Source organism: Accipiter gentilis, chromosome W (genome assembly GCF_929443795.1).
Source record: "Accipiter gentilis chromosome W, bAccGen1.1, whole genome shotgun sequence".
Classification (NCBI taxonomy): Eukaryota; Metazoa; Chordata; class Aves; order Accipitriformes; family Accipitridae; genus Astur; species Astur gentilis.
Window position 1 is genome coordinate 6625457 of NC_064918.1, and position 26934 is coordinate 6652390.

The 26934-nt window shown below is 45.0% G+C and overlaps 2 protein-coding genes across 3 annotated transcripts in view; both read right to left on the bottom strand.

Moving 5' to 3' along the window:
- Window positions 1-26934, bottom strand: part of LOC126035348 (uncharacterized) — a 247848-nt gene that overhangs the window by 209997 nt on the left and 10917 nt on the right. The window lies entirely within an intron of this gene.
- Window positions 1210-8189, bottom strand: LOC126035338 (uncharacterized). 2 transcript variants are annotated; one of them, XM_049793867.1, is made up of 3 exons: window positions 7530-8189; window positions 6671-6789; window positions 1210-6378 (listed from the first exon to the last, which is right to left on the bottom strand). In XM_049793867.1, exon 3 carries the CDS (start codon window positions 6176-6178, stop codon window positions 5159-5161), a length of 1020 nt encoding a protein of 339 aa, XP_049649824.1. In that variant the 5' UTR covers window positions 6179-6378; window positions 6671-6789; window positions 7530-8189; the 3' UTR covers window positions 1210-5158. The 2 variants fall into 2 exon arrangements, with proteins under 2 accessions (XP_049649824.1, XP_049649823.1); XM_049793866.1 differs by having other exon boundaries at window positions 1210-6789.

The following is a 26934-nucleotide window of genomic DNA, read 5'->3' on the forward strand; positions in this document are numbered from 1 at the left end:
CAGAGGGTGTGGATTGTTGCCCCTCTTTCAGTCCCTTTGTTGATTCCACAGTCCCTTGCTAGGGATCCCAGCTGCCAGTCTTCCCTACCTTCTAATTCCTGACTGTTGGCCCCAATATCCCAGCATTGGAGCAAGCAGGTGATAATTTGCTCATCTGGCTGGTGGCCATAATCTTTCCACGTATCTCACAGCTCGCTCAAGGATAGGGACCGGGTGGTTTCCGACTCATTTATGATTTCAGTCTCTTCCCTCCCCTGTTCTTGTGACTGCTCTGCTGCAGAACAGGCTGCCTCTTCTGATTCTTCTTCCTGCTCTCCCCTCAGGAGGAGTTTCTTCCTCCCTTACTAAACAAGTGGACCTCTGCTTCCATTGTTTCTTCTTGACTATAGGAATGACTGTTATAGTTGAGGGTTGGGTCTCTGGCTTAGCTACAGTGTCCATTTGTATGTCCTCAGATCCAGAGGCCCTCACAGTGTTGATTCTTATATCCTCAGACCCAGAGATCCTCTTGCTCCTTTGAGGGTGCTGGACACAGGCTCCATAGGCATAGGCCAGGCCCTAATGCAGTGCTAGAAGTTGCTGTGTCTCCTTAGTATAAGCAAGACATCTTTCCTTCAAGTGGTCTGCCATTTTAACAGCATTCCGCACCTGTTCAGGCATAAACTCCCAGGTCATCGGCAGTGAAAACCGCTCTAGGCACCTGTCTAATTTCTCCCACACAACTTGCCACTCAGGAATCAGATTCACTCAATCCCACTGTCTATGTCATTGATGAAGATATTAAACAGTACTGGTCCCAATATGGACCCCTGAGGGACATCACTTGTCACTGATCTCCATCTGGACAGTGAGACTTTGACTCTTTGGATGCGGCCATTGTCCTGGTTTTGTCTGGGATAGAGTTAGTTTTCTTTGTAGTAGCTGGTATAGTGTTATGTTTTGGATTCAGTATGAGAAGACTGTTGTTTTCACTTGTTGCCAATGTTGTGTGGTGAGTTGACCCTGGCTGGACACCAGGTGCCCACCAAAGCTGCTCTATCACTCCCCCTCCTCAGCTGGACAGGGGAGAGAAAATATAACAAAAAGCTTGTGGGTCGAGATATGGACAGATTAATAAAGCAAAAGCAAAGGTTGCAAGCGAAAGCAAAGGAAAACAAAAGATTTTATTCTCTACTTGTCGCGGTAGAGACGGACACGACAAGTAATAGATCATGCAAAATGGCTACTTTATTGTTCTAACACACCTTTTTATCCCCTTCTTCAGAGTATGTGTTAGTATATGATTGGCTTAGTTAGTTACTAACAATTCACGATTGGTGAGTTTGTCAGGACGGTTCTTCTTATCACTATCTTGTTTTCGTACTGGTCTTCTCGGATCTTTCCAGACTTCTCAAGGATATACTACAAGCTGCTCAAGGTCGCGCTGTTCTCGAACTGTCAGGAATTCCGTAGACTCGTTGCATCCCCCGACAATTCCCCCTTTTTGTATTTGTGCTAAAAATATCCTGGCTGCCCTCTGCAGGGCCCTTTGCAGAAGGCTGAAAAGACAGGGCAACATTAGAAGCATAGTTATCACAATCAAGATCACTACCCCCACAGTCTTGAGCAGAGATATCAACCATCCAGATAATCCCCAACCCTCAAATATCTTTGTCCTTGTGCTAAAAGCAAGAAATCAATTGCAGCTCTATTTTGTAGCATAGCATGTCTGACACTATCAATGTCTAGCAGTAAATCTGATAATACTACACCAGTCTGTATTCAGGGACCCCAGAATTTGTGATTCCTGGGGTGGCAATGAAGGTTAATGCCCGATCCGTGAAAACCAGGCATTCCCATCCATTGAGTCCATGACCTGCTGCACAGGGGTCTCCATCAATAAGTTCTTAAACTTTGTTGTTGTCAGTGCAACCCCCTATTAAACCTGTGAAAAAGGGATTGCTTAGTGTTGCTGTACTAAGGTATAAGCAATCTTGTCCGGTCACGTCAGCCAGGGTCATCCAGATGTTTTCTTTGGTTTGCAGTGGTATCCATGACTACGTCCATCCGAGGACTGTGAGGTAGATGAACCATCTGTACATTCTCGTGCTGTCTTGCTCCGCAAATTCAGCCCAGCAATCGGTAGGTGCCAGCTTTATGTGGGCGTCCCCACGGAGGCAACGATGGCCTTGCCGTACACCAGCCCGATGATCTTTGGAAAATCCCGGTATTTATACATTTGTAGAGGAACGGATTTCAGCACACGTGGCCAGCGGGTGCCAAAAATCCTCCTCATTTGCAACCTATGACGCATGCGCTCGCTGGCCAGGCGCGCTGCATGAGTCATAGTCATCCTGTCTATTGGTTCATGGACTTTGTGATGCGGTTGCAATGCACAGAGAATCTTGACCTGTTATATTGGTCATGGTGAACTACACTTAGTTTTTGGTTGAGGTGGTATTAATATTGCCGCACCCTCTGGGATGTTCCAGATGATGATGGTCGTACAAATCAAGTGGGAGTCCATTGTGGGCCTGTATCTGTAGAAACACAAGCATAACCTCGCCCCCAGGTTAATAGCTCACATGGTCCACTCCACTGACCAGTAACTAAATCTTTAACATGTACTTTGATGCCTCTTTGTAAATTCTGTGTTGAAAAAAGAGAAGTGTTGAAAAAAGGAGGTAGAGAAGAATTATCCCCATAATAGAGAAAGCTAAGAACATAAACTACGTTATCTAAACATGCCTGTGGTGGCTCCCCAATCATTCCCCTTTTTTGTTTTTGAAGCAGCTGCTTCAATGTGCCATGTCCACGCAGCTCTACTATTTGTGGAGAACCATTTTGATACACTACTTTGCTGTTCCAGTTGTTGTTTTCATACCATACTACTGCTGCTTTACCTGTTTTTCCAGAACCATCTGTGAAGACAGTAGGGCCTTTCACAGGTTCCGGCTGGCTTAAGCTTTTCTGACCAAATGGTATTTCTCGAGCAAATTTCAGGAGCGGGTGCAACGGTAGATGATACGAGATCTGTCCTTGAAAACCCGCCATAGCCGCTTGCAGCTCGTAATTGTTTGCCAGACACCATTCAAAGTACCAATTTTGAACAGGTAAAACAATAGTAGCTGGATCATGTCCTGTTAGTTCTACACATCGTTTTCTGGCTTTTATGATTACATCAGCAATAAGTTCAAACAAGCCAGGAGCAGTTTTTCGTGGCCAGAAATGACAAAAACATCCATTCTAAAATATGTAATGGGTCATCCCACTCAGAATTCCACTGCACCAAAGCACCAAATGGCCCAGTTTTGTCAATTAGTACAAAGAATTGTACCAATTGAGACAGATCAATTTGAGAAACAAATTTCTTGTGTATACATTGTTCCACCCTGTGAATTACATTTAACGCTTCCTTATTCAATATTCTGGGTTCTGTTGGATCATTGGAATTTTTTAATAAGTCCGACAGAGGTTGTAACTGTGAATTGGTCAGTCCAAGATAGGGCCTGATCCAGTTCAAGGATCCCATTAATTTCTGTACATCACTGAGTGTCTTAACCGCAGGGTTAAGTTTCACAGGTTGGGGCACAACCTGCTTATTTGTAATTGTCATTCCCAAATATTTCCAGGGTGCTATTTTTTGCTCTTTTTCAGGGGCAATAACTAACTCATATTGTTGTAGCAAATTCGTGGCCAAATTTTTCATGCCATTCAACTGCTCCTTGTTGTCTGATGCTAACAGAATGTCATCCATATAATGATAACTATAACTAGTAGGGAATTTTTCCCTTACAGGTGACAGAGCTTGTGCAACAAATGATTGACAAGTGGTTGGCGAATTTTTCATGCCCTGCAGCAGAACTCTCCATTGATATCTTTTTGCCGGTTCTGCGTGATTGATAGAAGGCACAGAGAATGCAAAAAATTTTTAATTTTTTTTGTCTTGGGAAGCTAATGGAATTGTAAAAAAAAACCCCAATCCTTAAGGTCCATGACAATGATTTCCCAATCTTGAGGGATCATGGCAGGTGAAGGCATGCCTGGTTGCAGAGCCCCCATCGTGGCCATGACAGCATTGACTTGCCACAGGTCATGCAAACATCGCCATTTTCCTGATTTCTTTTTTATTCACAAACACTGCAGTATTCCACGGACTGTGAGATGGTTCAATGTGTCCGGCAGCTAGTTGTTCTGCTACCAATTCTTGCAGGGCCTTTAATTTTTTCAATTGGTAGGGGCCACTGATCCACCCACACAGGGTTATTTGTTAACCAAGTTAAAACAAGCATGGGTTGTCTAACACCCTGCAGCGCAGTGGCCCCCGTTAAAAATCTGTGATAATTCTCACCCCCCACTGCGACAAGCAATCCCTCCCCCATAAATTGAGGGGAGCTGCCATCACATATGGTTTAATAACTGCTTGTTGGCCCTCAGGATTGGCAATCGGAACTGGAGTGGCTGCCATCTTTGCTCGTGTGGATCCTCCCAGCCCCACTACTCCCATACCAGCCTCCTCTGTTGGCCAGGTAGACGGCCACAGATAATAGGCAAAATAGTCACATCAGCTCCGGTGTCCAGGAGCCCTGCAAGCTTTACTGTAGTCGGAGATCTTCCGTGATTTGACAGTGTGCACGTCATATGTGGTCAGGATGATGAGACAGTCTGAGACCAGCAGACCTGAGGGGGTCCCGTGGAGCCGAAGCCTCCATCGCATCGCAGTCGCTGTTCTGCTTTTGAAATAGAACTCGAAAAAGGAACAAGTTGAGCAATGCGAGTACCTTTAGGGATTGTTACTGGTGGGTAGGGGGTCGAAATCATCGCGCAAATTTGACCCGTAAAAGCAGCATCAATAACTCCCACATGCACGATTATTCCATTGAACGTGCTACTTGATCTTCCCGGTAGCAATGCACTCAGTCCTCGTCCTATAGGACCCCTTGCATTAAGAGGGACCTTAACGATGTCTTTCGTGACTAGAGTTACTGTGTCGGCGGTGGATACATCCAACCCTGCTGAGCCAGCTGTTGCAGCTGACAATGGTTCGCAGAGAGGAATTGGCCGGCTGTCGGGAGGGGATTTGTTCTCCTCGCGCGCCTTCTCGCACTCGTTTTGTGGTTTTCCTGTAGCGGCTGTCCATTAGCATGAAATTTGGAACGACATTGTTTTGCAAAATGTCCTAATTTTCACATTTCTTGCAAGTAATCTCCGGTGAGTGGTGCACCGGTTGTTTACCTGGTGATGTTTTGTGTGGAGAAGTTACCATGATGTGCCCTTCACTGCCACACCCAAAGGACTTTCCAGAATTTCTCATAGCACTGGCTAGGGTGGCCACCGTGTGTTCCAGTGTCCCAACTTTAGAACATGCAGCTACCATGTCGGGAACAGAAGGATCTCCTGGTAAAGCCTGTATGATCTTTTGACGGTCCTCATTAGCATTATCTTTTGCCAACTGTTTGCATAGCATTTGTCTTAAGACCTCATCTTCTACCTGTTTTTCCAGGGCAGCAGATATTTTTTCTACAAACTGTAAAAAGGGTTCTGTGGGGCCTTGGCGGATAGTGATGTATTTTTGCTTCGGAGCTGCCATATCCATGGTTCGCTTTATTGCCATAAGGCCTATATTTCGTGCTTGTTCGAGAGCCAGCGGAGGCCATGTAGCCTGTAGCTGAGGGTTACTATACTGCCCTTCACCAAGCAAAGCATCCTCTCCAAGGCCTAATCTCGGGTCACCCTGTGGCAGTCGTGAATTATGCAGCGCCGCCGTGCGTGCCGTCTGCCTCCAGCTGGATTGAAATACTTGCAATTGTACGGGCTGAAACAGCACTTGCGCAAGGTGCATAATGTCATATGGACACAGCAGATCTGTGCCGATTATACGAATAAGCTGCATTACCTCAGGAGAACTGATTCCAAATTTTTGTACTTTATTCTGCAAATCCTGCACTACTCTCCAGCCTATGGGATTGTGCTCATCGTGCTGGTTTGTGCCTGCAGCAGCTTTGAAAACAGGATATGTAACAGGAGCCTCTGCTGCGTTATCTAGAGGCTTTAGAAATGCTGGTGTTAGAAAGCACGGGCTGAGGCGTTCTACTAGATCCCAGTTGCCAGAGTCGGCAGCACATCTTCTAACTCCCTCCCAAAATTGATCAGGGGATCTTGGTGAGACAAGCGGAGTCAAAAGAGTCTTAGTAGACATAATAAAGGGGGGTGAAAGAAGATGTTTAGTGCTTACATTGTTGAAATTAGCTGAGGTAGAGACAGTCCTTGATAAGAAGAGCTGGTGCCAAGAACCAGCCAATGAGGTAAAGACAGTCCTTGATAAGAAGCAGGAGCAGGCCCCAAGAGCCAGCCAAGACTGGTCTTGCGGCTTGGGTGAATACCAAGAAATCACTGAGCCTGCACAAGGAAAAAGGTTACTAGCGGTGATGAAGAGGAGTCATCTATCTTCATCTCTGCGACCACCAGACGACCACCATAAAGAGGCCCTGCGCAGGCGCAGTTGGGAGGGGACTATGGAAATAACCTCTTGGAGCTAATTTTAATATGGAGTGGGGATAGGTCATGCATATGTATAGGCGTATTGTAAATATGTAATACCTGACTGTATAAACTTGAGGCGAACTGCCGAGTCGCGCGCACGACTTTGGTGGGACTACCCCCCGTGCCGCCCAGCGCTGAATGAACATACCTACTTTACAATCTCACTGATTGTGGAGTCTGTTTTCCGCACGTCATTGGGACTACAGTTATTGTGGATGGAGGGAGAGTCCATGGCAGGGGTTCTTCCGGTATGGTTTTATCCGCGAGCTGCAGAGATCGCATAGCGTCAATTAGAGCTTTTTCTGCCTCAGTTTCATTTTGGCTCTCACTTTCCGTTCGGCCCTCATATTCAGTTTGACTCTCACTGTCCTTTCGGCCCTCAATTTCATTATGGCCCGCACTTTCCGGCTCGGTGTTAGTCACCGCATTTTTCTCCTCGGGGGGGGGCTGATGGAGTCACCCTTTCCGCTGCCGCACCAGTAGGTGAGGAGGGCCCCTCATCGCCTGGTAAAGTAATTAATGGTGTAGGAGGAGGAGGTGAATAAGGGTATGATCTGATTTTGCTCGTGAGGGGTTTTCTGCCCGCAACTGCTGATATTGCAGCATCAGCCGCAGCTGTTACTTGAGCAGAAACTTTTTCATTGATAACATTTTCTGATTTCTCATCTTTCTTTTGCTGATCTTTCACATCACATTCTGCTTTCCATTCCTTCAGGGTCTCACGTAATAGACGCCATACGATCACCAACTTACAGAGCTCTTTCTGTCCTTTAGAGATCTCATCAAACATTTTCCAGCCCACTGCTTGCCATGCATCCACACTGAATGCAGTAACTGTTGTGGCTGTAAAGCCTTGCATCTTACACCGTATTAAAATTCTTTTCAGGCTTTGTTCTGGGGTTTTAACCCCTTTTCTTTTTAATAGGGCTTTCCAGGTAGACAAAATCGTCTCCTTTTCTTTTGTTAATTGCTGCCCCATTCCAACAGTTTAGTCCCCGGTGGCTCACCTTATTAGGTGTCTAGGCTCAGGTCCGGACCAGGCAGATTCCACTGCTCTCAGCTTCACCGGGCTCCGTCTCCGCAGCTTTTCTCGCTGCCGGTATACTCTTTCGCAGCTCTCGTCGCCGCTGGTATACTTCTCGCTAGTGCTGGATTTATCGCCGTTAGATGATCTGTTCGCTCAGGCGCATCGGGGTCACCATTTGTCGCGGTAGAGACGGACACGACAAGTAATAGATCACGCAAAATGGCTACTTTATTGTTCTAACACACCTTTTTATCCCCTTCTTCAGAGTATGTGTTAGTATATGATTGGCTTAGTTAGTAACTAACAATTCACGATTGGTGAGTTTGTCAGGACGGTTCTTCTTATCACTATCTTGTTTTCGTACTGGTCTTCTCGGATCTTTCCAGACTTCTCAAGGATATACTACAAGCTGCTTAAGGTCGCGCTGTTCTCGAACTGTCAGGAATTCCGTAGACTCATTGCATTCCCCGACATCTACTTCCTGTCAGCAGGCAATGTCTGGCCACTTCCTGGGAAGCAGGGCTTCAGTACTCATAGCAGTTGCTCTGGAAGGCAAATGTAAATAACAAATTCCCACCCCTCCATCTCCCTTTACTTAGCTTTTATAGCTGAGCTGACGTCACATGGTATGGAATATCCGTTTGGTCAGTTTGGGTCAGCTGTCAAGGCTATGTCCCCTCCCAAGATCTTGCCCAGCCCCAGCCTGCTGGTGAGAGGAGGGGGGGGGGAATGTTGGAGCGACAGCCTTGATGCTGTGCAAGCACTGCTCAGCAGAAGCCAAAACACTGGTGTGTTATCAACACCTTTCTAGCTACCAATACAGAGCACAGCACTATGAGGGCTGCTATGGGGAGAATTAACTCCATGTCAGCTAGACCCGATGCAGTAGTGTTTATACAAAGTCAAGGATTTTTGAGTTTCTCATGCCCAGCCAGCAAGAAGGTTGGAGGGGCACAAGAAGTTGGGAGGGGACACAGCCAGGGCAGCTGACCCAAAGTGGCCAAAGGTGAGGAGATTGAAGTAGACGGATGCCTGTAAAGTTGAAAGCAGATGACCCTTTATTGCTAAAACACACACATATTTATAGTCACATATTCTGCAAAGTCACTGTACACGCGCACAAGCATAAAATATGATTGGTTATATCAACTCTGTACACGCGCATAAACATAAGATATAATTGGTTATACCAACTTAAACATGCAAAGCTTGTCTCAGTCTAATTGGTCGAGATAAACTGCCGAATTGAGTTTTTTTGTGCCAAGTGCCCTTTATTGTGGAATGCACGCCTGTGTTCTTCTAATTGGCTTTATTATCGTCTTTCTTTTTTTGTCTTCTTGTTTATTCTGTTCAAGGTCTTCTAAAGGCATCTGCAATGCTCTTGCGACCGACCTTAGCTAAATATGTGTCCACACAAAGGGATATTCCATACCATGTGATGTCATGCCCAGTGTATAAACTGGGGGGAGTTGGCCTGGGGGATGATCGCTGCTCAGGAACTAACTGGGCATCGGTCAGTGACTGGTGAGCAATTGCATTTTGCATCACTTGTTTTGTATATTCAAATTCTTTTATTATTATTGTAATTTTATTATTGTTATTATTATCATTATTATTTTCTTCCTTTCTGTCCTATTAAACTGTTCTTATCTCAACCCACAAGTTTTACCTATTTCCTCCTTCTGATTCTCTCCCCCATCCCACTGGGTGGGGGGGGAAGTGAGTGAGTGGCTCTGTGGTGCTTAGTTGCTGGCTGGGGTTAATGCACGACAGTCCTTTTTGGTGCCCAGCATGGGGCACGAAGGGTTGAGATAACAACAGACCTGACCAGAGCTTCTTAAAATGAATTTGCTACAAGCATTCATTATATTGGTTTAATACTCGCTGGTCACAATGTTGGTTTATTGGCTCTTAGAGTTGTGGTGCTCATTTTTTCGAGTTCTGTTATGTATCACCTCACTTGCTGCATGGAGTCCCTGTGCTGCTGATTATCATCCATGGGAGGTGGATTAAGGTTTTCGCTTTGACGTACTATGTAACACTGGCTTATGGTGTGATAAAATTATCGGTCCTGGGACTAATCTGATATTTGCACTCAGCGTTGTCGTCACCTCTACACTTCAGGAGCCATCTGTGGGAAATTATTAATAATTACACCCTTTATCTTTCCATCTCAGAGAGCCAATCTATGGGCGAGACACCTTTCTTCCCCTTTCCCTTCTCCTCCAGGCTAATTACAATGGCATTTGAGAATTTTGAAAAATTTGAATACCCTTGGGATGTTCAAACCAGCATGGTCCTATTGCTAGAACTAGCATGTTCCTGAATGTGGTTCAGGTCTTGTTTAGGGTTAAACAACTAATTAAGAAGATGTCATGGTTTAAACCCAGCTGGCAACAAAGCACCATGAGGCCACTCGCTAGCTCCTACCCATCCCCTCCAGTGGGATGGTGTCATGGTTTAACCCCAGTCAGCAACTAAGCACCACGCAGCCGCTCACTCACTCCCCCCGCCACCCAGTGGGATGGGGGAGAAAATCAGGAAAAGAAGCAAAACCCGTGGGTTGAGATAAGAACGGTTTAATAGAACAGAAAAGAAGAAACTAATAATCATAATGATAACACTAATAAAATGACAACAGTAATGATAAAAGGATTGGAATGTACAAATGATGCGCAGTGCAATTGCTCACCACCCGCCGACCAACACCCAGCTAGTCCCCGAGTGGCGATTCCCCGCCCCCCACCTCCCAGTTCCTATACTAGATGGGACGTCCCATGGTATGGAATACACCGTTGGCCAGTTTGGGTCAGCTGTCCTGGCTGTGTCCCCTCCCAGCTCCCTGTGAATATTAACTCCATCCCAGCCAAACCCAGGACACACTGCCAAGTCCACCACTATATCATGTCCCTAAGCACAACATATACACATCTTTTAAATACCTTCAGGGATGGTGACTCAACTACTTCCCTGGGCAGCCTGTTCCAATGCCTGACAATCCTTTTGGGGAAGAAACTTTTCCTGATATCCAATCCAAACCTCCCCTGGCACAACTTGAGGCCATTTCATCTTGTCATGTCACTTGTTGCTTGGGAGAAGAGACTGACAGCCACCTCACTACAACTCCCTTTCAGGGAGCTGTAGAGAATGATAAGGTCTCTCCTCAGCCTCCTTTTCTACAGACTAAACATCCCCAGTGACATGCGGAAAACAGACTCCACAATCAGTGAGATTCTAAAGTAGGTATGTTCATTCAGCGCTGGGCAATACAGGGGGTAGTCCCATCAAAGTTGTGCATGCCTGACTCAGCAGTTCGCTTCAAATTTATACAATCAAGTGTTACATATTCACAATACACCTATACATATGCGTGACCTATCCCTGCTTCATATTAAAATGAGTTCCGAGAGGTAATTTCCATAGTCTCCTCTCAACTGCGCTTGCGCAGTGCCTCTTTATGGTGGTTGTCTGGTGGTCCCAGAGATGAAGATAGACGACTCCTCTTCATCACCGCTAGTAACCTCTTTTCTTGCGCAGGCTCAGCGGTTTCTTGGTATTCACCCAAGCCGCAAGACCAGTCTTGGCTGGCTCTTGGGGCCAGCTCCTGCTTCTTATCAGGAACTGTCTCTGCCTCAGCTAATTTCAACAATGTAAGCGCTAAACATCATCTTTCATCCCCCTTTATTATGTCTACTGAGATTCTTTTGACTCCCCTTGTCTCATTGGGTACTGAGCTCTTCTGAATATCTGGCACTTCTGCAGGGGATTAAATTGGAACAGAATCTTTTTGAAAGTTTGGAATCAGTTGTGATATGCTGAGCTCTTTTGAAAATTGGCCTTTCTTGGTTAAGTGAATATTCATAAAATGAAATTAATTTTAAAAAATATTAAAACTGGCCAAGCTTCTCAGCTGATTCAGAGAGTGACAGATTTTATGAGGGAAGGGATGCAGCACACTCTTCTTCAGCACCTTCTCTCAGCATCTGCTCTCCAGGCAAAAAAAGCAGATCTATTATTTCATCTTAGCCAAGAGATATTGCTAAAGTATAAGACAATTTAGGAATTCTTGATCTTGCAAACTCCTGTTCATGCTTAATTCTTTATAGAAGGGGATCCCACCTGGAGTACTGCATCCAACTCTGGGGTCCCCAGTACAAGAAAGAGATGGATCTGTTAGAGCAGGTCCAGAGGAGGGCCAGGAAAATGATCAGAAGGATGGAATGCTTCTCCTATGAAGAAAGGCTGAGAGAGTTTAGGTTGTTCAGCCTGGATAAGAGAAAGCCCCCTGGAGACCTTATTGCGGCCTTTCAATAAATAAAGGGGGATTAAGGTATTAAACTGAAAGAGGGTAGATTTAGTTCGGACATAAGGAAGACATTATTTATAATGAGGGTGGTGAGACATTAGAACAGGTTGCCCAGAGAGGTGGTAGATGCCCCATCACTGGATGTGTTCAAGGCCAGGTGTTGCGTTAAAGGGTAAAGAATCTGCACTTCGGTCACAACAACCCCATGCAACACTACAGGCTTGGGGAAGAGTGGCTGGAAAGCTGCCCGGCAGAAAAAGACCTGAGGGTGCTGGTTGACAGCAGGCTAAATATGAGCCAGCAGTGTGCCCAGGTGGCCAAGAAGGCCAACGGCATCCTGGCCTGTATCAGGAATAGTGTGGCCAGCAGGAGCAGGGAGGTGATTGTTCTCCTGTACTCGGCACTGGTGAGGCAAGTACTTGGCACTGCTTCTCCCAAGCAACAAGCGATAGGACAAGAGGAAATGGCCTCAAGTTGCACCAGGGGAGGTTTAGATTGGATATTAGGAAAAGTTTCTTCACTGAAAGGATTGTCAGGCATTGGAACAGGCTGCCCAGGGAAGTGGTTGAGTCACCATCCCTGGATGTGTTCAAAAAACGCGTAGACGTGGCACTTCGGGACATGGTTTAGTGGGCATGGTGGCGTTGGGTTGACGGTTGGACTCAGTGATCTTAAAGGTATTTTCCAACCTAAACAATTCTATGATTCTATGAAGTTTGGCAGAATATAAACCCCCTTGCATTCCAGCTTATCTAGAGCGGCTGGGGGCAGCTTGGTTTAATTTCTGAGTGATGTCCAATTTAACACTATAAGTCTGGTCACGTTCAATATGCTGAGCTATCACAATGACGGATGCACTTAATAACGTACTGCACTCTTAGCTTAGCTGCATTCAATGCTCTAGAATTACCAGACTCAGGGTGTTTGGTTGCGTTAATGAACTATCACGGCTAGATTAATGAGCAGTGCAGTTTATTAACGCAACAGTACAGGTTCTTTTGGATTGCCAGTGATAAATACAGTGTCTACAAAGCACACGCAAATAATAATACAGTCAACTACAAGCACACTAAATTATGGAAAAACTCTATAGAGATTGCTAAGTTTCCCAGGGAAGCACTCAGTATGACCGAGGGTTCAAATCTTACCCAATAGGTGTCAACTGATCCCAGAAGTCAGCGATGTCCTCCCGACTTGTCTATGATGGTATCTTCCCTAGCATTCCTCCTCTCTTAAGCTGTTTTATATTTTCTTATTTTTTAGGTGGAGCTTGAGTGACTCTAGTCATACATACCTTTACTTTGGTATAAAGTTCTCTTACTTTGCTTTTAAAGGTATATGCTAGAGAAAATTCAGAGCGCATGCTCAGTGAGGGGTGGTTGCACCTCGGAGGCGGGTAGGTTTTGGGATGGAGGTGTGTTTTGGTATTATAATGAGATTATAATCAGCAAAGTTCACCCAGAGGACACGATTTAACATGTCACTACTCCAGGACTGGGCACTTATGATATAAATCAGAAGTAAGGCTATAGCATTGACAGAACCCCCATTATTTTACCTCCTTGCTTCAGTGGATTCAATGCAGGGACCTTCCATTCTTGTTCCATTAGTTCCAGTTCCCTATCCCTGCAGTGATATCACAGAGCCTGGCCACGGTGTCTCTACTCTGCTCTACCCTCTGTGTTGTTTCTCAGAATCAGCATACCAGGCTCCCCTGGTGTTGCTAACATCTAAGGTTGCAGGTTATGTTGCATAGGGAATTATTATGGAACAGATTTCTTGCATATCCACCCTGGAGGTTTACCTTCCCTTAAGAGGGGGTGTGTGTCATATTGATAAGTCACCTCCAGCAATCATTCCATACCAGATTGGACGGGGCTTTGATCAACCTGACCTAGTGAAAGATGTCCCTGCCCATGGTAGGGGGCTTGGACTACATGATCTTTAAAGGTCCCTTCTAACTCAACCCATTTTATGATACTATGGTCTTGCAGTAGGAGTTTACTCAAAATCAGTGTAAACTCTTGTTTCTGTTCCAGGGAGAACAAGAATACTTTTAACAATGATAACAGCTGGTCCTCAAACATTGAAGGCTCTTAATAAAAATGGGTAGAATAATTAATAAAATTGTATGGAATTTCGGTCCTCTCTATTTGTATTAGTGATGCCTTTTATTTTTTTAAAGAAAAAATTCTTGCCATGTTAGATTTGGCCAATTCTGTTTCATTGCTTAGGACAGACTGCTTCAACTAGTAGTCCATGAACTGAATTTGCCTTTCAGCATGCTTTCTCTCTGACCTGCTGTCTTTTCCTGGTGGGGATGGAAAATATCTTTTCTAGCAGCTAAGGGCCAGTGCATCTGACTGAGAAGAGGAATGCGAAAGAGCAAGGAGGTATGTCTGCTTTCTATTTAAGCATGTGTGTGGAAGAGACAGCAGAGAGGAGACACAGCTTGAAGACCTCTGAGCTGCCACTGCTGCTATTGGAAGCTGAGGTCTGATCCTTTGTCGTGGTTTAACCCCATCCAGAAACTAAGCACCACACAGCCAGTCGCTCACTCCCACCAAGAGTGGGATGGGGGAGAGAATCAGAAGGGTAAAAATGAGAAAGTAAGTAATGGATTTAGATAAAGACAGTTTAATATGTAAAGCAAAAGCCACACAAGCAAGCAAAGCAAGATAAGGAATTCATTTACTACTTCCCATTGGCAGGCAGGTGTTTAGAGCCATCTCTAGGAAAGCAGGGCTCCATCATGCATAACAGTTACTTGGGACAACAAACGTCATAACTCTGAACATCCCCCTGTTTTGGGTTTGTGTGGTGGGGTTTTTGGTAGTGGACAAGGGGCTGCAGGGGTAGGTCCTGTGAGAAGCTGCTAGAAGCTTCTCTGGCTCCAAGTCGGACCCACCTCTGGCCAAGGCCGACCCAATCAGCAAAGGTGGTGGCACCTCTGCGATAACATATTTAAGAAGGGGAACCTGCAGTGGGGGAGGAGATTGGAATGTGAGAGAAACACCTATGCAGACACTAAGGTCAATGAAGAAGGAGGGGGAAGAGGTGTGCCGGAGGAGGTGATGCCTCTGCAGCCCATGGTGAGATGGCAGGCTGTCCCCCTGCAGCCCATGGAGGTGAATGGTGGAGCAGATGCCCACCTGAAGCCCGTGGAGGGCCCCACGCGAGAGCAGGTGGATGCCCCTGAAGGTGGCCCTGACTCCATGGGAAAGCTCGCACTGGAGCAGTCTGTGACTGAAGATCAGCCTGCAGAAAGGACCCATGCCAGAGAAGTTCGTGAAGGACTGTCTCCCGTGGAAAGGACTCACTTTGGAGAAGTTTCTGAAGGACTGTCTCCCATGGGAGGGACCCCATGGTGTGGGAACACTTGAGTCAGTGACCACCTGTGGAAACGATATTATTGCTCTAGTTGGCAGAAAGCCATGGGAACAGTGAGGTTCCCAGCAAAGTAATCATGCTGGAAGGACACAGAGCCAAGAACAGTGTAGAGATAAGATAGTTGCTGCTGAGTGGAAAGTTTTGGAAAGTGTCTACCTATGATTGCTGGCTGTTGCATTGGCCACAACTAGCAGATAAAAGGACTTGTTTTGTTCAATAAAGGGTCTTTGTTTGCAACCAGCTTCGGAGTCCGTTTTCAATTGCCACAAATGGCGCCTGAACAGGCTGAGGATCCTAGGGCCTAAGATGCAGTGGGTTCGACTGCACCAGTGGCAAGCCCAGCTGGACTTCTCAAACTGCTGAAAGGAAGCAGAAGACTGTGCAGCCGAATTGCCTCTCCCTGGACGACAGGTGAGCAGCTGGGAACAATGGGGAGTGAAATGTCCCAGGAAGAGAAAACTGTATATAGTATGATGCAGCAGCTCCTGCAAAAATATCAAGCCCATATCTGAGCATAATTTGAAAATGGTACTAAAATGGACAAAGGCAACGTGCCCTGATCTTGACTTTGTAACTATCTTTGATCCTGAACAGTGGGTCACGATAGGAGTCAAACTCTGGGATGCAACAACTCAAGATGACAAAATTGCTCAATCCCTATTAGGGGCTTGGAGAACTGTTTTTGAATGCTTAAAGAAACATGTTGGGACTGGTCCGGAACAGAGATCTGCTGCTGCAGAAGTTCCAGGTCCTGCAGTCCCCGAGTTTCTGCTCCGATATTGGAACCTTCGTCTCCACCGTTGGTAGGAGCAGAAGAGGGTAATCATGAGAATGATGATCCTTTCGACCCTGGACCTATTGATCCTGAAGCTGCACCAGACTTATATCCTCCTGATCCCCGTGATATTTGGGAAAAAATTCAACAAGAGGCTGCTAAGGCAGGGGACACTGACATTTTACAAAACCTGCAAGCTTTTCCAGTCATCTATGAAGCCAATCGCCAGCCCTGATGGGAGGGTCTGCAATTTTCTATTATCAAACTCATGGCTGAGGCATTTGCAGCTATGCATGTCAGTTCCCAATGTCCCGATCCAATGTCGGGGAAGGTTTTGGTATGATCCCAAGAGCGAGATTAAGACACAAACAAGGTCAAATGCCATATAGTCAAAAGAGTTTTTATTATCAAAAGTATCAAAAGTGGAAAATGGTGGCGATAGGATAGAATGGAAGAAAAGGTAGAAATTAAGCAAGCAGTTGGGATAGGATTGCTAGGATAGTCACCACCACGGATCCAGCTGCGTCCCATTGGTCCTCAGGCAAGCAGTCGGGTGGTGGGGATTGCAAGAACGGTCACCACCACAGATCCAGCGGCGTCCCGTCTGTCCTCGATCTTCAATTCTTTGGTGGTGAAAAAAGGGCTGCCACAGCTTGTCTCTACGGGTTTCTATAGGGCATATTTTGATGATGTCATGTGCTGCAGGTTTCATCTATCACAGGACCTTCCTGTGATCGGCACCAGATCAGCTCCAGCCCATTTCCTCCCCTGGACGCCTCAATAGCCTGGTAATCGTCCTTATGGACAGAGGAGTGTCCTGCTTAAACAGGCCATCTTAGAGACAAAGGGCTCGAGATAAGCAGTTCACAGTTCCTTGAGATGACAGCCCAGTCCCTCACACCTAACAATCTTTGAGGCAAATGGTTCAAGATAACAATTCAGTCTCTTACACCCAATCATGTTTTTCTTGTGGGAAGAAGGGACATGTATGCCCTAAATGTCCAAATAGAAATAAAGGTGAAAAACAAGGGCACACCAAAAGTCCGGGAATGTGTCCCAAGTGCAGAAAGGGTCGACATTTTGCTAATCAATGCAAATCTCATTTTAATAAGGAAGGACAGCCAATTCAGGGAAACGGGAAGTGGAGCGCAAAGAGGGGCTGCGCGCAGACACAAGCAGCCCCCATTCAACAAGCGGGACCCCAGTCTCAAGTCTACATGCAAGAACAAGCGGCAGCGCCAGAATGGATCTAGCCACCGCAGAATCAGTAACCTTAGAAACATCTGAAGTAAAAGTGGTAGCCACGGGGGTGTGGGGACCATTAGGGGGTAACAAAAGTGCATTGTTAATAGAAAAGTCATCTACCACATTGCAAGGGCTTTTTGTGTTGCCAGGTGTAATTGATGCTGATTATCAAGGGGAAATCAAAATTACAATGTGGACACCTATGCCTCCTTGTTTTGTGCCAGCTGGTTCTTGTATTGCACAATTGGTTGTTTTTAACATTCAGCCATTGTTGGCAGCAGCAAAAACAAGGGTGACGTGCGGAAAACAGACTCCACAATCAGTGAGATTGTAAAGTAGGTATGTTCATTCAGCGCTGGGCAGCACGGGGGGTAGTCCCACCAAAGTCGTGTGCGCCTGATTTGGCAGTTCACTTTAAATTTATACAGTCAAGTGTTACATATACATAGAGTTTCGCAATATGCCTATACATAGGCATTACCTATCCCTGCTTCATATTAAAATTAGCTCTAGGAAGTCATTTCCATAGTCTTCTCTCAACTGCGCTTGCGCAGTGCCTCCTTATGGTGGTCGTCTGGTGGTCGTGAAGATGAAGGCTGTATGTCTTCTTCATGGTGAACTCTTAACCTTCTGTCCCTGCGCAGACTCAGTTGTCCCTTGGCATTTGTCCAAATCACAAGGCCGGTCTTGACTGGTTCTTGGAGTCGACTGCTGCTTCTTATCAGGGACTATCTTCTGTCCCAGTCAGCCTCAACAATGCAAACGTTAAACATCACTTCTCATCCCCTTGGGCCATGTCTACCTCTACTGAAATTTCTTTAACTTCATTATAAGCTAGATAATTATTAAAGAATTCCTATCTACATTCATATATCTACTATATCTACTAAGGTTCCTTTGGTTCCCCGTCTCAAGGGGCTCCAGTGGATTTGGCTCTACGGGGGTTCCACATATTTTTTGGGCTCAGCAGGTCTCTAATTCCAGACCGACTCTCAGTTGTAGATTGGAATGGGGAAATCCTTGCCAAACAATTGAGTTGTCTGGCATTGTTGATACCGGGGCGGATGTGACAGTTATATTGCACTGTGTGGCCCTCTCATTGGCCAGTTTCCAAAGTATTCACGGCAATTACAGGCATAGGAGGTCACACCATTCCATTGCAAAATGTGCATTTAGTGCAAGTGATAGGTCCTGAACGTAAAAGAGCTACCATTCGTACTTTTATCCTCCCAACTCCTCTAACTTTATGGGGATGGGACTGTCTTGCGCAATGGGGATTAAGCATTGGGTCAAATTTGTCATAGGGGTCACTGAGGTGCAGCACACCCTGAAATTAACATGGAAAACTGACAATCCAGTGTGGGTGGATCAGTGGCCCCTGACACTTGAAAAGCTGCAACATTTACAATCATTGGTGGATGAACAGTAAAAGTCAAAGCATATTGTACCTATGACTAGTCCTTGGAATTCGCCTGTGTTTGTGATAGAGAAAAAGAGTGGAAAGTGGAGATTGTTACATGATTTGAAATGTATTAATGCAGTATTAGAAGGCATGGGTCCTTTACAACCAGGACTCCCGTCTCCCACTATGATTCCAAAAGACTGGTGTTTAACAGTAATTGATTTGAAGGATTGTTTTTTTATGATTCCTCTAGATCCATGTGATGCCCCCAAATTTGCTTTTTCTATTCCTTCTGTTAATTCTTCTGAACTGAATAAATGGTATCACTGGACAGTGTTGCCACAGGGTATGAAAAACAGCCCTGCCATTTGCCAATGGTTTGCAGCAAGGGCTCTTTCTCCTGCTAGAGAGAAATTGCCTAATGCTCTCATTTATCATTATATGGATGATATTCTTGTAGCAACACGGACAGAATCAGAGATGCAAATAGCAATGTCTGTCGTGTTAGACAATATTAAACTTCATCATTTGGAGGTAGCTCCAGAGAAGGTTCAAAAAACAACACCTTGGAATTATTTAGGGTGGCGAATAACTAATCAGCACATAATACCTCAAAAGTTGAAAATTATCACAGAGGTTCAAACATTAAATGATATGCAAAAATTACTTGGAACAATAAATTGGGTCAGATCATTATTAGGCATAACAAATGAAGAGCTGCATTCTCTCTTTCAGCTTTTAAAGGGAGATCCAGCATTGAATTCCAAAAGAACTTTAACTCAGCAGGCGAAGTTAGCACTTCAAAAGGTGGCCACAGCAATGTCTGAGAGACAGGCTCAGAGATGCGATCCTGATTGTCTATTTCAACTGATAATTTTAAATCCTGATTTTCAACCATATGGTCTCATTTTTCAATGGGACAAAAAACAAAGAGATCCTCTGTTGATAATAGAATGGATTTTTTTGTCGCATCAATTCAGCAAAACAATAACAACAAAAATTGAAAAGATTGTGTCTGATTTTGAAAGGACGACACAGGCTGCTATCTTTGAGTGGCCAGGAACCTTCAATTCTCATATTGCCTGTCTCTATGCAGATGTTACAATGGATGTACCAAAACTCTTTTTTGTTTCAAACTGCACTGGAAGGTTTTTCTGGAACCATTTCAATTCATCCGCCAAGTCACAAATTGTTACAGTTACAGTTTAATGTACAGGAACTTCCCAAATGTAGTTCTGTTCCTTTAGACGCATTGACAGTTTTTACAGATGGATCAGGAAGAACAGGTTGAGCTGTTATAGTTTGGAAAAATGATCAGAACAAATGGCAATCAGACACTGAGATAGTAAAATGTTCACCACAAATTGTTGAACTATCTGCAGTTGTTAGGGTCTTTCAGAAGTGGGACTGTCCTATTAATATTGTAACTGACTCTGCTTATGTTGCAGGAGTTGTGAGCCATCTTGAAGCCTCTTATTTGAAAGAAATAGATCATAAACCATTATTTATGTTATTTCAAACTCTCTTGGCTTCGTTAAATCATAGAAAAAATGCAATATTTTATTATGCACGTGCAATTGCACACTTCACTGCCTGGACCATTAACAGAAGGTAATAGTATGGCAGATTGGTTAGCTGGACTCACCGTCCTTCCTAATGCATTCGAGCAAGCACAATTTTCACATGCCTTTTTTCATCAAAATGCAAAGGCATTGCAAAAAACATTTCAACTCACTTTGAATCAAGCCCGTCAAATTGTGACAGCTTGTCAGGATTGCCAACAGATGACTCCGTCTTTATCATATGGACTTAATCCAAGAGTCTTGCAAGCTTTAGAGATTTGGCAAACTGATGTTACTCACATTACAGAATTTGGTAGATTAAAATATGTCCATGTATCTATTGATACATTTTCAGGAGCGCTTGTGGCCACCACCCACACAGGTGAAAAATCCCGTGATGTGTGTAAGTATCTCTTACTCGCTTTTGCAACCTTGAGTGTTCCACAGCAACTAAAACCGGACAATGGTCCAGCTTATGTATCACAAAAACCACAAGAATTTTTGCAACTATGAGGTATTCGGCATAGCACTGGTATCCCTCATTCTCCCACTGGTCAAGCGATTGTGGAACGCTCTAATGGTTCGCTAAAAGCAATGTTATTAAAACAAAAAGGGAGAGTAGGGAATCTCTCTCCACAAGAAAAGTTAGCTAAAGCCACTTATGTTTTAAATTTTCTAAATCGCTGGTCTGATGCAGGCGGTCCACCGATGTTTAGACACTTTTTATCCACATATCAGGAGTGGCCAGAAATTAGAGGTAAGGCCATGTTTTAGTTAAGAATCTAGAAACAGGGCAATGGGAAGGTCCATTTTCATTAATAACCTGGGGGCGAGGTTATGCTTGTGTTTCCACAGATACAGGCGCACGATGGACTCCCGCTCAATTTGTATGACCATCATCATCTGGAACATCCTACATGGTGCGGCAATATGAATACCACCTCAGCCAAAAACTAACGTGTGGGTCACCTTGGTCAACATAACAGGTCAAGATTCTCTGTGCATTGCAACCGCATCACAAAGCCCATGAACCAATAGACAGGATGGCTATGACTCGTGCAGCGCGCCTGGCCAATGAGCGCATGCCTCATAGGCTCCCCATGTTGCAACTGAGGCAGATTTTGGCACCTGCTGGCCATGTGTACTGAAACCTGCTCCTCTGCAAGTGTATAAATACTGGGATTTTCCAAAGAGCATCGGGCTGGTGTACGGCAAGGCTATTGTTGCCTCCGTGGGGATGCCCACATAAAGCTGGCACCTACCGATTGCTGGGCTGAATTTGCGGAGCAAGACAGCACAAGAATGTACAGATGGTTCATCTACCTCACAGTCCTCGGATGGACGTAGTCATGGATACCGCTGCAAGCCAAAGAAAACATCTGGATGACCCTGGCTAATGTGACCGGACAAGATTGCTTATGCCTCAGTACAGCAACACTGAACAATCCCTTTTCCACATGTTTAATAGGGGGTTCCACTGGCATCAACAAAGTTTAAGAACCTATTGACGGAGACCCCTGTGCAGCAGGTCATGGACTCAACAGATGGGAATGCCTGGTTTCCACGGATCGGGCATTCACCCTCATTGCCACCCCAGGAATCACAAATTCTGGGGTCCCTGAATATAGATTGGTGTAGCATTATCTGATTTACTGTTAGATATAGATAGTATTAGACACGCAACCTTACAAAATAGAGCTGCTCTTAAATCATTAGTTAAGACAGTTTTGATTTGTTTTGTAGTGTTTTTATGTATTTTGTGTGCCTTGTATGTTGCAATGTGTTCAAAAATTAATTGATAGATCAAGTAAGGCTGTGTTAATTATAAAAAAAGAAGGGGGAGATGTGGGAGCACTTGACTCAGTGACCACGTGTGGAAACAATGATATTATTGCTCTAGTTGGCAGAAAGCCATGGGAACAGTGAGGTTCCGGGCAAAGTAATCATGCTGGAAGGACACAGAGCCAAGAATAGTGTAGAGATAAGATAGTTGCTGCTGAGTGGAAAGTTTTGGAAAGTGTCTACCTATGATTGCTGGCTGTTGCATTGGCCACAACTAGCAGATAAAAGGACTTGTTTTGTTCAATAAAGGGTCTTTGTTTGCAACCAGCTTCGGAGTCTTTTTTCAATTGCCACACCGCGGTGGAGCAGGGGAAGAGTGAGGAGTCCTCTCCCTGAGGAGGAAGGAGTGCAGAGACAATGTGTGGCAAACTGACTGCAACCCCCATCCCCTGTCCCCCTGTGCTACTGGGGGGAGGAGGTAGAGAAAACCGGGAGTGGAGTTGAGCCCGGAAGGAAGGAGGGGTGGGGGGAAGGTGTTCTAAGGTTTGGTTTTACTTCTCATTATCCTTGTTTTGATTTGTTTGGTAGTAAACTAAATGGATTTTGTTTCTTCCTCAAGTTGAGCCTGTCTTTTGCCCATGACCATAAGTGGTGAGTGATCCCTCCCTGTCCTTGTCTCAACCCATGAGCTTTTCTTTATATTTTCTCCTCCTCATTCCACCAGGGCTGGGAGGGGAGGAGTGAGCGAGCAACTTTGTGGTGCTTTGTTACCAGCTGGGCTTAAACCATGACAACCCCCTTCCTTCTTCTTCCCTCAGATTTTATTGCTGAGCATGACATCATATGGTATGGGATATCCCTTTGGTCAGTTGGGGTCAGCTGTCCTAGCTGTGTCCCCTCCCAACTTCTAGCGCACCTCCAATCTACTTGCTGGTGGGGTGGTGTGAGAATCAGAAAAGGCCTTGATGCTGTGTAAGCACTGCTCAGCAATAACTAAAACATCTCTGTATTATCAACACTGTTTTCAGCACTAATCCAAAACATAGCCCCATACTAGCTACTGTGAAGAAAATTAACTCTATCCCAGCCAAAACCAGCACATCCTTACATTAGCTAAGGTTGCATCACCCTTAGATTATTGTTCAAGGCTTATCTTTGAACATATGGTACCTGGCAGAATGGCAGAATATTCCTGTGTTATTCCTCAATCACAATGAAAAATGAATTATTTACTGAACTTTTGAAGGAGATTATACATACTTGAAAAAGCAGAGTTGTCCCTCCACATTCTTTTTTTATTAATAATTCAGCACTTCTCAGCTACCCCAATTTTCAAAATCTTTGTAATATATAGTTAAGAAAGGCTAGTCAGTGTAAAACAGAACGCTTGATAATATCAGATAAGACACAAGCTTCTGTAGGAGTAGCTATGTAAAGTGGTGTTATGGTAAGTACTGTAGAACAGTTGTCAAATGTAAGTATACCAAAAAGTAGGAGCTCTTCTGCATTTAGCTTTGTCATAATCTTTGTACACTCACAATATTTACCTTTCAGCAGCTCTGTTAATATGTAATACTCCATTATCCAAAGAATGCTGGTAAAATCTGTTGGTTATCTCTGTGAACTTGCAGAAGATGGATATGGTATTGAAAGTGCTGGGAAGGGACAAACCTTGTACTTGTACCTGTTGAAAAGGAAGTAAAGGTCAAAGCAGATTAATTTCAATTCCCAGAAAAATCCTGGCATGTACAATCAAACAAAATATTCCTTTACACCTAGAAGGAAATGAAGAAATGAGTAACAGCCAGCATGATTTTGTCAAGATCATATTATGTCACAGCCACCTGATTTCCTCCTATGACAAGGCAACAGGCCTTGTGAATAGAGCAGAGAGAATACTTAGGGGGGGAGGGGGTGGATGGGAGTGTGTGTGTGTTTATTAATGCTTTTTACACTTTCATAAGTAAATTAGGATACCAGGTTCTAGAGGAAAAAGCTGTAAGGTGAGAGAAAAGCCGATCAGAAAATTGTATTTGGAGCACAGAATCATAGAATCATAGAACCGTTTAGGTTGGAAAAGACCTTTAAGATCATCAACTCCAACCATCAACCCAACACCACCATGCCCACTAAACCACGTCCTGAAGTGCCACATCTACGCATTGGGTCTTTTAACACATCCAGGGATAGTGACTCAACCACTTCCCTGGGCAGCCTGTTCCAATGTCTGACAATCCTTTCAGTGAAGAAACTTTTCCTAATATCCAATCTAAACCTCCCCTAGCACAACTTGAGGCCGTTTCCTCTAGTCCTATCGCTTGTTGCTTGGGAGAAGAGACTGACACCCACCTTGCTACAACCTCCTTTCAGGTAGTCATAGAGAGCGATAAGGTCTCCCCTCAGCCTCCTTTTCTCCAGACTAAACAACCCCAGGTCCCTCAGCTGCTCCTCATAAGACTTGTGCTCCAGGCCCTTCACCAACTTGGTTGCCCTTCTCTGGACACGCTCCAGCAACTCAATGTCTTTCCTGTAGTGAGGAGCCCAAAACTGAACACAGTATTCAAGGTGCGGCCTCACCAGTGCCGAGTGCAAGGGGACAATCACCTCCCTGCTCTTGCTGGCCACACTATTTCTGATACAGGCTAGGATGCCATTGGCCTTCTTGGCCACCTGGGCACACTGCTGGCTCATATTCAGCCGGCTGTCAACCAGCACCCCCAGGTCTTTTTCTGCCGGGCAGCTTTCCAGCCACTCTTCCCCAAGCCTGTAGTGTTGCATGGGGTTGTTGTGACCCAAGTGCAGGACCCAGCACTTGGCCTTGTTGAACCTCATACAATTGGCCTCGGCCCATTGATCCAGCTTGTCCATATCCCTCTGTAGAGCCTTCCTACCCTCGAGCAGATCAACCCTCCCTCCTAACTTGATATCGTTGGCAAGCTTACTGAGGGTGCAATTGATGTCCTCCTTCAGATCATTGATAGGTATCCGTTCTTCCTTTCCAAAATAGAATGATGTTCCTGGTATAATTCCTGAGGGTTCTGAGCTAGCGTATTCAATTTGCGTGGCAAGGTTTTGGTGGCTGGGGGGGCTACAGGGGTGGCTTTTGTAGAGAAGCTGCTAGAAGCTTCCGCTATGTCCCATGGAGCCAATGCCAGCTGGCTCTAAGACAGACCTGCTGCTGGCCAAGGCCAAGCCAATCAGCGATGGTGGTAGCACCTCTGTGATAACATTTAAGAAGGGGAAAAAAGTTCCTGCGCACAGAAACTGCAGCCAGGGAAAGGAATGAGAACATGTGAGAGAAACAACCCTGCAGACACCAAGGCCAGTGAAGAAGGAGCGGGAGGAGGTGCTCCAGGCACCGGAGCAGAGATTCCCCTGCAGCCCATGGTGAAGACCATGGTGAGGCAGGTTGCCCCCCTGCAGCCCATATTTGGGGCTGACAATTGTCAGCACAGCACATTTTTAACATCTTGTCCTGCTCAGACTGGCCCAAGGGCTACTGTATGAAAAATCTTCCATTTAATTTGTTCAAAAGATTGTCGTTGTTCAGGGCCCCATTTAAAATCGTTCTTCTGGATCACTTGATAGAGAGGGCTTACAATCAGACTGTAATTTGGAATATGCATTCTCCAAAAGCCCAAAACACCTAAGAAGGCCTGTGCTTCCATTTTATTAGTCGGTGGGGACATAGCTGCTATTTTGTTGATCACATCCATTGGGATCAACGATGTCCATATTGCCATTTTATTCCTAAAAACTGGATCTTCTGTGTGGACACATATTTAGCTAACGGTCACAAGAGCATTCCAGACGCTTTTAGAAGGCCTTGAACAGAATAAACAAGAAGACAAAAAAAGAAAGATGCCAATTAGAAGAACACAGGTGCGCATTCCATGATAAAGGGAACTTGGCACAAAGAACCTCAATTCGGCAGTTTATCTTGACCAATTAGACTGAGACAAGTTTTGCATGTTTTAGTTGATATAACCAATTATGTCCTATGCTTATGCACGTGGACAGTGTCGATATAACCAATCATATTCTATGCTTGTGCGTGTGGACAGTGATTTTGCAGAATATGTGACTATAAGTATGTGTGTGTTTTAGCAATAAAGGGTTGTCTGTCATCTGCTTTCAAGATTTCAGGCGTCCGTCTACTTCAATATCCTCAAATGGTGACCCCGACATGATTGCAGGCCGAGAAAACACTGGAACTGCTGGAGGTGCATCCGGAGGAGACTCTAGCCGAACGATCATCTAGCCAGCTGGACTGAGCGGACAAAATTCTCCCGGGAGATCAATCACCCTGCTCGTTTGGAAGTAAGGTGAGTGGCTAGAAGGATTAAAATGGGTGCCCAGATGTCTGTGGAAGAAGGGGCAATTGTACGAATGCTTTCGCATATCATCTCCATGAGAGGGATTAAGTATGATTCAAATACTTTACGTATGATGCTGAAGTGGCTTAAGGACCATGGTGCCCCCACTTCGAATGTAGAAGTCTTTGAAGTTAAAAATTGGGAAGAAATGGGAAAAGTAATTTGGGACTTTGTATCGCGTGGGGACGTGAAGGCTCAGAAAATCTCTGCTACGTGGAGATTGGTGCTGGAAACGTTGAAAGCCCTTAAGGCAGAAAAGGAGGTGGCTGCCGGTGCAAAAATTTCAATTGAAGAAGCCTTGGAAAAAAAGGAAAGTGTGGGTGGCGAGGTGGTAAATAATTTGGACAGTGATGATGAATTAAACACCAAGGGAGATGTCATTAATGGAGGCAGCGATCAACCTTTAAGTAACCTGCCTCTCGAGCAGAGACCTATCCCCTCTGCATCTCCCTATGAGGCAGATACATCCCCAGGAGAAGCTATAAAAAAAATGATGGAAGGACCTAAATGATAAAATGTTAACCAAAGGTCTAAATCCTGTGGCTTT